Below are 14,562 nucleotides of genomic sequence, written 5' to 3'. Positions count from 1 at the left end.
GCTCTTTTTGGCCTAATATAAACCAATCCTCGAAAGCTCCCTCCATGCTAAAACTAGAAGTATGGTTTCGCACTGACTGGATTGTGACGTAGAAACGTGTTAAATTTCCGGAACCCATCTGATAACGTAACACCTTTTTTAGCGAGATTAGAAATATCTAATCTGAACGATAAACTGAACGTCAAAGATCAACCGGCCAATTATTAGCGACCCGTCATCATCAGTGCCCGGCTAGCTCAGTCGGTAGAGCATGAGACTCTTAATCTCAGGGTCGTGGGTTCGAGCCCCACGTTGGGCGCATAGATCTTTTTTTCTCAGTTTAAACTGAAAGTTAAGCATGAGAACATATCTCAGTTTAAACTTAAAAATAGTTTAATTAAATCGTGAAGAACCACAGTAATCAGGTTTACATGAAAAATTTAATTTGCTATATATTTTCTTTAATTGTAAAAAAAAACCCCTTGTAAGCTCAACAAAACTCTATAAATTATTATCATTTTTTGTATATTTCATCAACATACCGTAATCTCAGGACATGCTGGGAAAGAGATTGGCCAACATTACCCAAACCATGATGATTTAGAACCATTAAACCATTTATCATTGTTTTAAGTAGCTAGTTTCAATGTTTTTAAGTTCTCAACAATGTTAAAAAAAATCGTTTGTTGATGTGTATGTTTTTAGAAATTAAAGAAAAAATGAACAATTATCTGAATCAAAATTGAATCAATTTATTCATTTGTATTGAAGATTTTAATAAAAACGTATATGTGTTACATATGTAACGAAATACATTTTGCTAAATCATGAAGTAGTACGTCGCAATCATTGCCAACTACGAGCTCTACAGTCAACCTGTGCTTATAATAACTAAAAATCATCCACCAAATATGCGCCTCTTTAGCTCAGTTGGCAGAGCGCTGGTCTTGTAAACCAGCGGTCGTGAGTTCGATTCTCACAGGAGGCAGATGATGGCTCTTTTTACTTTTTTGCTACACTTTTGAGAGAATTATGTTTTTTCCATCCATAACATTCTCGTTGCTACTACCCCCTCCCCTCTCCAACAAACCAAATTCACACACCCTTTTTCTACTCATTTTGTTTTAAATAATGCTTATTAAGACTCTCTAGCACTTTTTCCCTGCTACCTATTGTAAACGTACCTTATGTAAACATAGTATGTACATTATAAAAAAAAGACGGAATGCCTTTACGATTTTTCGTCTTTTATTGTTTATTTACGCAGTTATAGAACCACAGTCAGCTTCAGACACGCTTCTTTATGACTCAATTCTATGTCAATTCACTACATTTACAAAAGAATAAGTTACCCACAAATGTTTATTCGTTTATCGGCATTTGGTATGGAATTTTTCTAAACGCACCAGATCATCAAAAAAATACATTCGTTCATAATATCCTCCGCGAACCCCACTTGTTTGCACATGCACGATGTGATGGATTAACAGACCTCTTCCGGTTTCGTTTCAGTTCAGCATTGTGTGCCGATCGTAGATATTGCGCCGCTGCTCGCGGACTTGGCGCTTCCATTTGTCCTGTTGATGTCCGACGCGGTTCAAAACGTTGCTGTCCCGCACATGCATATCCTGTCCATTCCCAACGGTGACGGCCGTATCGTCCTGCAGAAAAAGAGACCGATGTTCATGTTTTACAAGTTCAAAATAAAGATATGCCGCAGTACTCGATTCGGTTCAACAGATTGGTTAACAACAGGATGCGGGTGAGGTTAAGGAGCAACCAAGGAGCGAAAAAAAGATGAGATAAACTTGATGAAATTATAATCCAATACAAATAATCTTTGTTTTTATTCCGGATACGGAAAGTGGAATAAATGGCAGTCAGGACATAAGACTAAAGTCTTTGCCGGCTAAACAGGAAGGATTGTTTCGAAACAACGACAAATGCATCGGGAATGCCAACTCCCGGATCACGAGCATGGACTATGCTAAAGGGTTCAATCGCTCAATAACCGAACACGCTCGCAATCGTCGTACTGTCGTACTGAGTGATTCAGTGCCGGAAGCATATCCACGTCGCTATCACTATCGGTTCTAGCAATGGTCGTTGTAACGAAACTTCCACTGTGCTTATTTCTATACGAGTCACGAAAGTTTCGCGACGGTCCGTTAATACTAGTGCTATTAATGCTAATACTATCACTGGCGATATTCACATCTTCGTTCGTATGTTCCTGGTAGTTGGCTTTGACGCGCTTGTTGAGCAGTGGATCCAAACACATCAGGAACAGCATGTAGATAACGAGCAGGGATATGATCCATATCACAATAATCACAACAACCTGCAAAACGAGAGCACAGTTGGATAGAAAGCGTAAGATTTATGATATTGATCCAACGGCGTCCGGTTGGATGGTGTCTTACCTTTATGATGGTCGTGTTGCGATTCTCATACTTGCAATCGCACCGCGGACAGATTTCCGTTCCCTTTCCCTTGATTTTACCCGCTATCCGGGGCAGTATGACTCCGTCGCAGTTGCACTTGTTGGGCGGAACATTATCAATGATAAGCATACGACCAGCGCTTTCCTGTGTCGTATTGTCGACCGTTTTTATACTGGGACAGATGCACTTGCATCTTTTATCTTCATACGATTGACCCTAGGTGTGCAACGAAAGATGACGTAGTTAGGAAAAAGGGGGCGAGACATTGTTTACCCTGGCCATCAATATGGAGTATTTTACGGCATTTACTTACGTCGATCGTTGCCACGTGAAATACTGCCACCAGAATTAGGCTGCATAGTAACCGACGATACATTTCCACAAATGCGATGCGCTACATGCGCCACGATAAACACTAAAATTACTGTACGTTTATGTAGGAATGAGATGTTTTTGCAGATTTCTGAATTTGACGAGTCTTTTCGTTTGACGTTATATTGACATTCCAGCTCAGAAGGGAACAGCTTTACATTAGCAACCGTGGTCTGTACTAAACCGTGAGGAAATGTAAATTATTGTTGGATATTACTACGCACGTTTCGCAAAATAACATTTCATTCAATGGTGTAAAATAATAGTTTGAATTAATTTATGGATTTCGACAAATTACAAAATTTATCATACAACTACTGTCTTGAACTAGCTGTACTAAAACATCAAAATGCCGTCAGATTCACGACATTTCTGTCAGTCGTCATCAGTCGGTGGTTCGCGGAGGTTGTTATTGTCGGTGTTACATCGAAATTACACAAAAGGTTCACTGAATTGTCTGTTATTTTTTATTGCCCAATGTAATGAAACAACTACTAAATATCGTCCCTTACTTTTCTTCTTTTGAAACATATTTCGATAGGTTGTAGCAACCGAGCAACCATCGCCCAAAAGAGCCCTATTTTTTACCACGCCACTTGCAGTAGCCGATTCCAAACGATCGGCACTCTGAACTGGTTACTTTCACCTTTCTAAGCGGTCGATAGAGTAAAACCCAACCATAGGAAAAATGGCTGGTAAGTACTGCTGAAAACAGCGCACCATTTCGATGTACGATTGATAAGACAACGGTCGCCCAGGGAATGCAGCTTTGGAGGATGATTTTTTCGTCTTTGGGTTTCGACATAACTTTGCACTTGCCGATAAGCCTGCTGAAGTGAAACGTGTTGTCTTTTTGTGGTGACCCTTCAAGTGCTATCGCGTACATGCACACCGACGCGTGAAGAGTAATCTGAATCGGAACTCCTGATACTCCAATCACAGAAATAACTGTGGAAAAATCTGTTTAATTCACAATACTTCCTCACGCCGGCTGCGTGTTCTGTTGCGTAATGGCGCTTGGGTTGTTTTGATCGCTCATGTTTGCGCTATCATGGTACATTCTGGAGGCTCGCCACCAACGAAGGTGGAAGCGTAGCGCGATTGTTATCGCAAGCAAGCGAGCCCTTCACTGATTTAAGCTTTTTTTTCTTTGTAGGTGCCAATCCATTCCAGAACTTGCTGAAGGAGATCAACGTCAATGGAGAAACATTCCATTACTTCGACATTGCCTCGTTCCCGGAGTATCGTAAGTCACCGCCTACTGTATTTACGAACCGCTCATTAATCATTTTCGTTTTATTTTGTTCGTGTTTTTTTCTATTCCAACGTAGGGGAGCTGCCGTACAGTGTGCGCGTACTGCTCGAGTCAGCCGTCCGAAACTGCGACAACTTCCAGGTCCTGGAGAAGGACGTGCGTGGCATCCTAAGCTGGAAGCAGGCGAAAGGTACCCCCGGCTCCGAGACGGAGCTGGAGATTCCATTCAAGCCTGCCCGGGTGATCCTGCAGGATTTTACCGGCGTGCCGGCCGTGGTCGACTTTGCCGCTATGCGTGACGCCGTGCTGAAGCTGGGCGGTGATCCAGATCGCATCAATCCGATCTGTCCGTCCGACTTGGTCATCGATCATTCGGTACAGGTGGATTTTGCGCGTAGTGAGGACGCCCTGGCCAAGAATCAGGACCTCGAGTTCGAACGCAATAAGGAGCGATTTACCTTCCTGAAGTGGGGCGCAAAGGCGTTCAATAACATGCTGATCATTCCACCCGGCTCGGGCATAGTGCATCAGGTGAACCTGGAGTATCTGGCCCGGGTGGTGTTCCAGGATGCGAGTCGCTCGAAGGACGGCTCGGTGAAAATGCTCTACCCAGACAGTGTGGTCGGTACGGACTCGCACACGACCATGATCAACGGCCTGGGCGTCGTCGGCTGGGGGGTGGGTGGTATCGAGGCGGAAGCGGTCATGCTCGGCCAAGCCATCTCCATGCTGCTACCGGAGGTTATCGGGTATCGGCTTGTGGGCAAGCTTAGTTCCCTGGTGACATCGACCGATCTCGTGCTCACGATCACCAAGCATCTCCGACAGATCGGAGTGGTGGGTAAGTTTGTCGAGTTTTTCGGTCCCGGTGTGAGCGAACTATCGATCGCCGATCGGGCCACCATTAGCAACATGTGCCCGGAGTACGGTGCGACCGTCGGGTACTTCCCGGTCGATCAAAATGCTCTCGACTACCTGCGCCAGACAAACCGGGCGGAGGATAAGGTGTGCGTGATCGAGGCATACCTAAAGGCGACGGAACAATTGCGGAACTTTAGCGATGCCGAGCAGGATCCGGTGTTCACGCAGATCGTCGAGCTCGATCTAGCAACCGTCGTAACGTCCGTGTCGGGTCCGAAGCGTCCTCACGATCGGGTGTCCGTGAGCGAAATGCAGCAAGACTTCCGCCAGTGCCTGACCAACAAGGTCGGCTTCAAGGGATTCGCCGTTCCAGAAAACGAGCTTGTGGCAGAGGGTAGCTTCAGTTGGACGGACGGAAAAACGTACTCTATGCGGCACGGATCGGTCGTAATTGCGGCCATCACTTCGTGCACCAACACGAGCAACCCTTCGGTGATGCTGGGAGCCGGTCTGCTGGCAAAGAAAGCCGTCGAAGCGGGCCTCAAGGTTGCACCGTACATCAAAACGTCGCTCTCTCCTGGAAGCGGTGTGGTCACGTACTACCTGAAAGAGTCGGGTGTTATTCCGGCTCTCGAAGAACTCGGATTCAATGTGGTTGGGTACGGTTGTATGACGTGTATCGGAAATTCGGGCCCACTCGACGACAACGTGGCGAACACGATCGAAAAGAACAACCTCGTGTGCTGCGGTGTGCTCTCCGGTAACCGCAACTTCGAGGGTCGTATCCACCCGAACACGCGAGCAAACTACTTGGCCAGCCCGCTGCTGGTAATTGCGTACGCCCTCGCCGGAACGGTTGATATCGACTTCGAGAAGCAACCGATCGGCACGAAGCCGGACGGAACGGCCGTGTTCTTGCGGGACATCTGGCCCACTCGCCAGGAGATTCAAACCGTCGAGAAGAAGCACGTCATTCCGGCAATGTTCCGTGACGTGTACGAGAAGGTAGAGCTGGGCTCGCCGGCCTGGCAGGGATTGGCCGCACCGACGGGAAAGCTGTACCCGTGGGACACCACCTCGACCTACATCAAGCACCCTCCTTTCTTTGAGGGAATGACTCGCGACCTACCGACCCTCAGCAATATCGTGAACGCTCGGGCCCTGCTTAACCTGGGTGATTCCGTCACCACGGACCATATCTCGCCGGCAGGTTCGATTGCACGTAACAGCCCCGCCGCCCGCTACCTCTCCGACCGGGGACTTACCCCGAGAGAGTTCAACTCTTACGGATCGCGTCGCGGTAACGACGCCATCATGGCACGCGGAACATTCGCCAACATTCGGCTAGTGAACAAGCTGGTGGCGCGAGCCGGCCCCCGTACATTGCACATCCCGAGCGGCGAAGAGATGGACGTGTTCGACTGCGCTGAGCGGTACGCGACCGAGGGCACGCCCCTGATTGCCCTCGTCGGCAAGGACTACGGTAGCGGATCGAGCCGCGACTGGGCCGCCAAGGGTCCGTACCTGCTCGGCATCAAGGCGGTCATTGCCGAGTCGTATGAGCGCATCCACCGCTCGAACCTGGTCGGCATGGGTATCGTGCCGCTGCAGTACCTAGACGGCCAAAACGCCGACAGTCTCGGTCTGACCGGACGCGAACAGTTCAACATCGCAATTCCGGCCAACTGCAAGCCACACGAGCGGATCACGGTCAGCACGGACGGTGGCAAGGAGTTCCAGGTGATCGTGCGCTTCGACACGGAGGTCGATCTGGAGTACTTCCGTAATGGGGGTATCCTCAACTACATGATCCGCAAGATGATTGATTAGGTGTGTGGAACAACTTTCTGTTTTAGTATTTAAGCCTACGAACAAGTTTAAAGGGAGCTTTTTTGGAAAACATTTATTTTTTCACTTTTGCAAGAAAATTGTTGAGAGATATTATACTGTTTACTCATAAAGAGGCAATAAATAGAGCTGCTATTGGCTGGTATTTGGGCGGGTAAATAATCGTTTTGGTGTTGGATCCTTCCCTCATATTAACCCTCAATGGTAGCAGAAAGAATATTTCATTGATGATATTGATTTGATTTAATATTTTTCAGATAAATTTAAACACAGACACATGTTTTAAATGTTCATAAACAACTTTGGATAAGGGATATCCTTTGCGGCTCGATCGTTTAAATAGCGGATGGATTCAACGTTGAACAACAAAAGTACACTTTGGGTAAGAAAATTGGTACGGGTTTTCCGGATTATTTTGTGCAAATTACAGCACTTTTTGTGGGTTACTAAGAGTAAAATTAATTGGAAGGATTTTTTTGACGAAAAACTTGATTCATACGATTTTTGACTCTTGGATGGAACAGAGAAGGGAAGGCGGCAAATATTTAGTTTCTGACCATGCTCCATGAAAATCAGTTAACAGATAACAAAAGTAATCTATATCTAACTGTGTATCATTAAGCATTTTACATGTTGTATTTAACATTTTTACACTTTCATTCACTTTCCTTCGCCCGGAAACGAAAAAGCTTGCGTGCATCTGCACCGAAAACGATCAAACGAACTAACCTTCTTCCTGCGGTTGAGTTCATTGACGGACACTGCTGTTCTTTTGACCAGAGGAAAAGTCCATCCTTTTTTTTTTTTTGCTCTATCTTCATACGGGTGTGGAGAAAGTTGAGAGTGAAAATTCTCGCCCCATCAGCGGCGGCGGCGAAAAACCAGAGCTGCTCGAGCCGGGAAAACAGAGAGTGCACCCCAGGGAAAATCTCTTAGAGAGCAGGACGTATCTGTGTGTGTTTTTGTGTATGGTTGTCGAGAGCGAGAGCGTGGGAAGCCGTTGGTCGAATAAGTGTTGGGGAAAACAAAAATACCACAGATGGAAAAGTGCCACCGAATTGGCCAAATCTCGAGTTCCCGTTTGTCAGTAGTTGCGTTTCGTGCGATGGAACGACCGGTCGAGAAGGTCAACCGAGACCAGTGAAATGTGTAGATTGAGTCGTGTCGCTAGCAAAGGACCGTAACACATACACACCCTGCCCACAATCCTGGAGTGACCGAGGGAACCGTGTGTGTATTGAGTGTGTTGATAAGTTTTCCCCGAATTTCAATCAAATGACCTCATCGAATTGCACCAGAAGTGTTTGAAAGGGAAAAGTTTCCGTCAGCCACCGTTCTGATTCTGCCCGACAGCTAGCCGGAACCACATTCCGGACGAACAGTGTGTGACACATATTCGGTGTGGTGTAGTTGTTCCCCGTTTCCATCCGCCAACCCATGGCAACCCCGGACTGATTTCCGACCCCAGTCCCCGTAGGCCTTTCATCCCGTGCTGCCATTCTATAAACCCACACAAACACGTGTGCTTCGGGTGGGCATGCAACTCTCAATCCCTTTGCGTACGTGAAAAACTGGGGAAAATCTCAAATATAAAATCATCTGTTATTCGCACGCAAAAAGGGGAATGCTGCCACGAAAACAACACGTCGGTAGTTCGTATCAACGTTCGAGGTAAACACAGCGCTAAAGCGGTTCAAAGCGATTCCGATCGATGGGAAAAGTGAGATCAAAAACATCGTGCAGTAAAGAAAAAGGACACCACAGTGCGATTGACCGAAGCTGTGGCATTTTCCCCTCCCGATCGGGAACGTTCTGGTCAGCAGTGGACGGAATCGTATGTGGAAAAATCGAAGTGCAAAAAACACACCAACTGTAGCAAACCACACTGGTGCGGTACATTGGAGTGGTCACACTAGCGGAGCTGAGGGAAGTTCTCCATTCCTGCATGTCCGTCCGCAGCCAGCGATCATAAACGTCACCTGCGTCACGTTCTGCAATTGCTTGAATCGTGTCGAAAGGCCGCTCCGGCACGGTTGTGGAAGGTGGCCTTGGGTGGCTGGGAGGTGCCCGGTGTATTTCTCAAGACTCTGCAGCAGGTATGATTTTCCTGAAGATATTTCTCTTCGTGTTTGTCTGAACAGAACGTCGAATCTTTCAGCGGGCAGAAGACTTTCATTCGTCTATCATCAGTCTGCGCCAAATCTGTGGAATCAAGGCAACGCAATTCCAGCTAGTTCCAGTGACGGCACGATTGATGGATGTAGTAAAGACTTGGAAGGAATAGTCAGCGCGACCTGTTGTGTTGGAGGAAAAAAAAAAAGTTTTCCGAGCAACTCTAGCCTGGGAACGCTACGCGGGAAACATCCTAGCAGGCCGTAGTTCCAACGAATCAGCTCGAGTTCTCTGTAGATTGCGATTTAGTCCACCGCCTAGCAGGCAACGAAGTACATCGTAGTACCCAGTTCTGCACAGTTTTTCGTTATCTGTCGAACGAACCACTCGCGAAAGGCAAAATTCCCTCCCGCACAGAGTATCCCATCGCCGCGGACGTGAGGAACAGTTTTTGAATATCTAGTCCAGCACGGGCGTGGAACCACCGACACCGCATCCGCTCCGTGTACGCGTCGTGCCTGTGTTTGTGTGTCGCTACGTGCGGAAAAGATATTTCTGTACCAAGATTTCCGAGTTCCGAAACCGCCGTCCAAACCGAGCACCGCTGGTCCAGAGCCCCGGACCCGATATTCCCGTTCGTCATTTTTTCCAACCCGTGCGCGGCGTGTTTGTACATGTGTGTGCGCGTTTTCCGGTGTCGTCATTGGGCATATAAAGTGGATGAAGTGGACGGACGTAGGGATTTTTTTTTTTTTGGTGCCAACCTCGCCCTACCTGCGTCCCGGTTCGTCTGTTCCATCGGTTGCACCGTCGCCACCTCCGTGTTGGGGAAACAGATTGACCACAGCTGCGGCCAGTGTGTTGTGAAGGCTGAAATTATTGGACGAAAATTCTAGATCAAAACCCAGCACTGATTCTCGGTGTCGGACGTTGACGTTGAAAACGAGAAGCGAAGGAAGTTGCAAAACCAACTGTTGCCTGCGGTAGTGGAAGGAGCCGGACTGCTAGATTCGAGTGAGTGTTGAGTTGAATACTTCCCCAGAACCCGTTGCCATGCCACCATCGTACTGCTCGGTCAGAGGTTGCACGAACAGCCGAAGCCCAACGTGCAGCTTGTACTGCTTCCCGAAGGATGTCGCCATGTAAGTATCCGTAGTAGGCCTAGAGATAGGCCATTGTTTTTTCAACACACCTGTTGCTGCTTGACTGTGGATGATTATTTTATGAATTTTATTTGATGTTGCCATACGTGGATCTCCTCAAAGTTTCTTGGACAATCAATACAGAATTTCCTCTCAAGAAAATGCCCAAATTTGGAACAGTTGCCAGGATGCTCACCCGGGTCGATAACATTGTGATGTGGCCCCCTTATAATGAAAAGCAAGTCTCAGTTCTATTCTGAGTTCTACTCAGAAGCGAACGGGCATCGATTCTATCGATATTGGCACGTGCCTGGAGGTTCCAGCCTATTCGCCCTAAATTTTCTTTGCCGCTCCTCCGCTTTCCTGTATCCCGGGAACTCGTTGTGATTTCGTTGCTACGGTTACCGAGAAAAGGCTGGCGTGGACTCCTAAGTCCATTCCCGGATCTTTTCATCCACAGTTTATACGCCTTCTTGCAGAAAAGGACATGCCTTGGTCCTTGCTGTTACATGCAATGGTCCTTCGCTTGGCATGTCTTTACCGAATTACCCTGGCTTTCACAAAAAAAAATCATCTCCATAATTTTCCCTCCACCATAGCAATAAGCACAATATACCAGGAAAAAACCCCACTTTTCACCCGGTAGGGGTAAGATTTCCCACCTTTTTTCCTGCGTCCCGCATGATGGAACTGGCCGAGGGGAGATGATGCCACATGACGAAAATTGTCGACAGTGGGGTGAAAAAAGATAGCTCGACGCGGATTCCGTGTTTTCCATCGAGGGATTTTCGGGAAACTTTTCCCAAGCTGAGCGAGCATCGTGGCGTCGTGAAGGGTGACTAGGGTCCCGCAGCCACCCCGGGATGCCGAGATGAAAATGGTGCCGAGTTAGATGGGGGAAAAGTTGTGATTTTTCCCACTCTCCCTCGCTCGAGCTCACTGACCTGGCCAGGCGGAGCACTTCCTCTACGACGGCAATGTGTCCGAAAGTCCGCGGTGGTGGTTGAAGGTACGAGCGGTGCTTCTGTGTACGTGCGAGCGTTTGTGTGTGACGATTTTCCAGCCCCTTTCCAAGGCAAGGGCTTCCGAGTGGGTTGGAACTGCAAGGAACTAGGAATGTTGCTTCGTCAGTTTCGCCGAATGCCCGTTTTGGATCGATACTTTGGGTCAGCGAGGCAGCGCCTGGCATGTGCTCTAGATTCGACCCCGAAGCGGGTGGTGGGAAAAGGGAGCGTTTTTTCTTTTTCCGCCTACGGGGGAAACCCAACCGTGATTTATCGATTGATAGCGTCCCAGGATCTTGCTGTACTTCGGTGAATCTGGGCAGCCCCGGTTTAAGACGGAAATGGCTGGATTTTGGGAAGGTGCTTCGGGATGGAAGCTGCGAGAATCGCTTGCTCCATTCTATTTTAGCTTGCTCGTTTAAGCAAATTATGCAAGACGTTAACCGAGAAGGAATGATAATTTTCACGAGCGAAGCATCAGGACGATGCTGATTCCTTTTTTCGCTTCATTCATTCCCAGTGTAGTCTACCTACATTTGCTGGAAAAACTCTCGTTTTTTCGCGCAGCTTCCTCCGATCTCAAGCGCGCAAGGTGGGCTTAAACAGCACCAGTTTACATCGATCGAGGATCTTTACTTGTGAAAAAGTACACGTGGATAAGTGAGTAACACATACAGCTACTCATTTAAGTGGCCGTACAGTTTTCAATTTGACTTCAGGCTCGCCTTTGATCTACATTGTAGCATGTTTGTATATATACATGTTAAAACAGTTTCAAAACTACCAATATTTGATCTCCTAAAAATAACCGCCATCCTGCCACATGCCACATAGGTACTTCAATGCGAAAGGTTATTGAATTCATTAACAAACCTCACTCAAGACGTTTCATCCTGATTGATTTGTAAGACAAAAGCGCCTAGACTAAGCGGTCAAAAATAGACGGAGTGCATCGAAAGCGCGTTCTATTTCGACATTGTGTTAAATTAACGTTTAACGAAATTAGACAAACCTGGAAATGCGCGTTGTAGTGCGCCGTCCAGGTTCGGCCTAGTATATCGCTTGACAAAACCTTGATTGACGTAATGTTCTTCCGCCTGTATGCTGATTTTAAAGTTAATGTTGGCCACATCCAGAATAAAACACATCATTTTAATAGTTTAATCATTGGTTTGTAATCAAACTTAGTTTAATAATTGGTTTGTAATCAAACTTGATAATAGAAGGAAAGTGTCTCTGCAACAGGCTTTTTAATTGTTTGTCCTAGGTCAAGCATTGCCTGCTGTAACAAGCCGAAAAGGTAAAAATATTCACTGTACGGATACTCAATTGAGTAAGTGTAGATCGGTTCGCTGTGATTGGCTAGCCGAACCGGTAACTACCCGATTCATGAACCGGTAAAAACACCGCGGCGTTGTTAGCGCGAAGGTCACCGAACCAGTAATTCAAGGGCAGCACGTCTTGAGTCAAAACAACCGCGGATCGGCCGCTTCAGTTCGTACGAGCCTCCGACCGCGAGTGGACGCATTTTCTCGGAGCAGTTCCCTAGCGTGTTTGTGCGTTTCGCGTCCGCTGTTCCTATTTCGTCCGACCTTCCGGTGTGGTGCATTGTTGCACGCTTACGCACTCGCCACGGAGTGTCCACAATCGTGCGCCGTAAGTTTCGCCGGTTGCCTGAGGAGTGTTTTGATGCGTTTTGTGCACTATCCCGTGCCGGAAGATAACGAGAAGAATTCACATCCCGTGACTTGGGTAGTGCAGTGCGGAGTGCTGTGGGGGGGAAAAAATGAAGCCGTATTTTTTTCGTATTCCCTCGTCCCCCGTCTCGGTGCGCCCGCGCACCACGTTTTTCTGCCCTCCACCATCGACACCCCCTCAGCGAGGGGAAAAACGCGATAGACCGATGGACGATCCGTGGTGTCGGGGTGTCGGGTGCAGGATAATACCTTCACATTCCCGACCACTGTTGGGACGAAGGACGAAGGGAATGGAGAAAAAACCAACCTCGTTTCTAGTGACTCCCAGTGCGTGCGGGTGTGCCCTATGTTCCCTTTTTTTTTTAATTCCCTTGCATCGGCTTCGGGTGTCCGGGTCCGGCGTACGATAGCCGATGGCGAATAAATTTATTATCATTACCGAATATTTATATACAAGCAAGCAATATTCACACACACAGGCACACACACACACTCGATGGGCTTTAACCTCCGCGTCGGGATATGTGTAGTATATTTCCAATCATTCGATATTATTTATCTCCGGTGGTCCCACCCGGGACTCCGGAATCCCGGGCAGCTCCGGGACTCGGTTGAGAGCAGCACCGAGCAAAAAAATTCCTATTTCCTTCATATCACCATGGGAGCCGCCATAACCAACCGTATCATAGCGAACAACAAAGGAGGCCAACCAGCACTCCCGATGACCAACGCGCGCTCGTGTGTGTGTATGCCACTGACCATTCGACCCATCAGCTGCGTCATCCGGCGTGCTGTGGAGGTCGTCAGCAACCGCTCCGGAAATGGCGCCCCGGTCTTCAAGCTGTGTTGTGTGGCCGTCGATACCTCGCCACCGAAACGCGAGAAACGCGAGCAAACGAGTCAGGCACATACCAATAACAACAACAAAAAAACACACACACACGCGCGTGTTGCTCGCCTCGTCGGTGTCCGTTTCTGTTGGCATCATTATCATCATCCGCGCGGGCCGCAAGCGGGCACATCGTCGTCGTTACCGGGGGCACCCCGGGCACATCAGCATCGGAGGGCCGGAGGAGCGACCGAAACAGAGCGACACGCGAAGCGAGAAGAGCAAGCGCGCCGTCGGTCGAAACCCCAGTGTGTCACATCGTTGTCAGTCAGCGGTTCTTCTTGTTGCGATGTGAAATACCTTGTGCCGGTAGCCATTCGTTCCCTGCCCCGCCGGAGGCTACCGCGTCACACTGCATCATCCTCCCTTCGCCCGGGTCCAGCTCTATCCATCGCCTCGCTACGGTTGCTTGGATCCGTCGTCTTTGGTGCCCGTTTTTCCACACATCGCGTCGAGGGTCCTCCCGGGGCCGTCGGAAGTGTCTCGCGCCTCTCCATCCCTTTTCGGGGCACACCACAGACAAAGAGCGACCCGTTCGTCCGCTCAACGGCAAGCAGCCTACGCGAAATATCGCTCCTCTTTTGTCGGTGGTTGATGACGCACCTTCTGTTCGAACGGTGAGCGGGGAAACCGAAGCCCTGCCACTCTCCACCGCTCCGTCACCCGTTTTTTTTTTTTGTTTTTCATCCGTCCATCCGCGGTCCAAGGAGTGTGTGTGTGTGCATGAGGGTTCTTCTATCTGCTCCTCTGCTGGTCCGGTACGGAAACAAAAACGCTGGCGCAACCCAACGCACCGCATCCTCCTTGGCAAGGGCACGTGTGTGCGTGTATGTGTGTGAGTGTGTGCCAGGCCAAAAACAACGACAGTGCATTGTTTTGTGCCCTCAGCGCGACAGCCACCCCCCAACCGGCCCGAGGGTAATCTTATATTCATCCCCGTACCTTTTCTTCACAGTAGG

At 48.4% G+C, this 14,562-nt stretch overlaps 2 protein-coding genes and 2 non-coding genes across 4 annotated transcripts; 3 read left to right on the top strand and 1 right to left on the bottom strand.

Annotated features, from left to right (window-relative positions):
• Positions 1-225: 225 nt before the first annotated feature.
• On the top strand, positions 226-298 carry Trnak-cuu (transfer RNA lysine (anticodon CUU)). The gene has a single exon. It is a non-coding gene; the product is annotated as a tRNA-Lys (tRNA).
• A 596-nt stretch (positions 299-894) lies between these two features.
• Trnat-ugu (transfer RNA threonine (anticodon UGU)) lies at positions 895-967 on the top strand. Its single transcript has one exon. It is a non-coding gene; the product is annotated as a tRNA-Thr (tRNA).
• Positions 968-1,221: 254 nt separating this feature from the next.
• On the bottom strand, positions 1,222-2,902 carry LOC131294847 (uncharacterized protein CG1161). The gene is made up of 4 exons (XM_058322899.1): positions 2,737-2,902; positions 2,403-2,639; positions 2,195-2,320; positions 1,222-1,640 (listed from the first exon to the last, which is right to left on the bottom strand). The coding sequence occupies exons 1-4, from the start codon at positions 2,797-2,799 to the stop codon at positions 1,488-1,490; spliced, it is 579 nt and encodes a 192-aa protein (XP_058178882.1). The 5' UTR covers positions 2,800-2,902; the 3' UTR covers positions 1,222-1,487.
• Positions 2,903-3,468: 566 nt separating this feature from the next.
• LOC131282293 (cytoplasmic aconitate hydratase-like) lies at positions 3,469-6,904 on the top strand. Its single transcript, XM_058311707.1, has 3 exons — positions 3,469-3,490; positions 3,952-4,041; positions 4,127-6,904. The coding sequence occupies exons 1-3, from the start codon at positions 3,484-3,486 to the stop codon at positions 6,739-6,741; spliced, it is 2,712 nt and encodes a 903-aa protein (XP_058167690.1). The 5' UTR covers positions 3,469-3,483; the 3' UTR covers positions 6,742-6,904.
• Positions 6,905-14,562: the final 7,658 nt, after the last annotated feature.

Source organism: Anopheles ziemanni, chromosome 2 (assembly GCF_943734765.1).
Source record: "Anopheles ziemanni chromosome 2, idAnoZiCoDA_A2_x.2, whole genome shotgun sequence".
NCBI classification, from domain to species: Eukaryota; Metazoa; Arthropoda; class Insecta; order Diptera; family Culicidae; genus Anopheles; species Anopheles ziemanni.
Note: the sequence above shows the minus strand (reverse complement) of the source record. Positions and strands in the feature narration are given on the sequence as shown.

Excerpts from the sequence above, each read along its gene's own strand:
- LOC131294847 (XM_058322899.1), bottom strand. The coding sequence starts at position 2,799 with ATGTATCGTCGGTTACTATGCAGCCTAATTCTGGTGGCAGTATTTCAC. Across the intron at positions 2,640-2,736 it reads TTCACGTGGCAACGATCGAC|GGTCAATCGTATGAAGATAA; the intron begins GTAAGTAAATGC and ends TTGCACACCTAG. Across the intron at positions 1,641-2,194 it reads AGGAACATACGAACGAAGAT|GACGATACGGCCGTCACCGT; the intron begins GTGAATATCGCC and ends CTTTTTCTGCAG.
- LOC131282293 (XM_058311707.1), top strand. Across the intron at positions 4,042-4,126 it reads TGCCTCGTTCCCGGAGTATC|GGGAGCTGCCGTACAGTGTG; the intron begins GTAAGTCACCGC and ends ATTCCAACGTAG.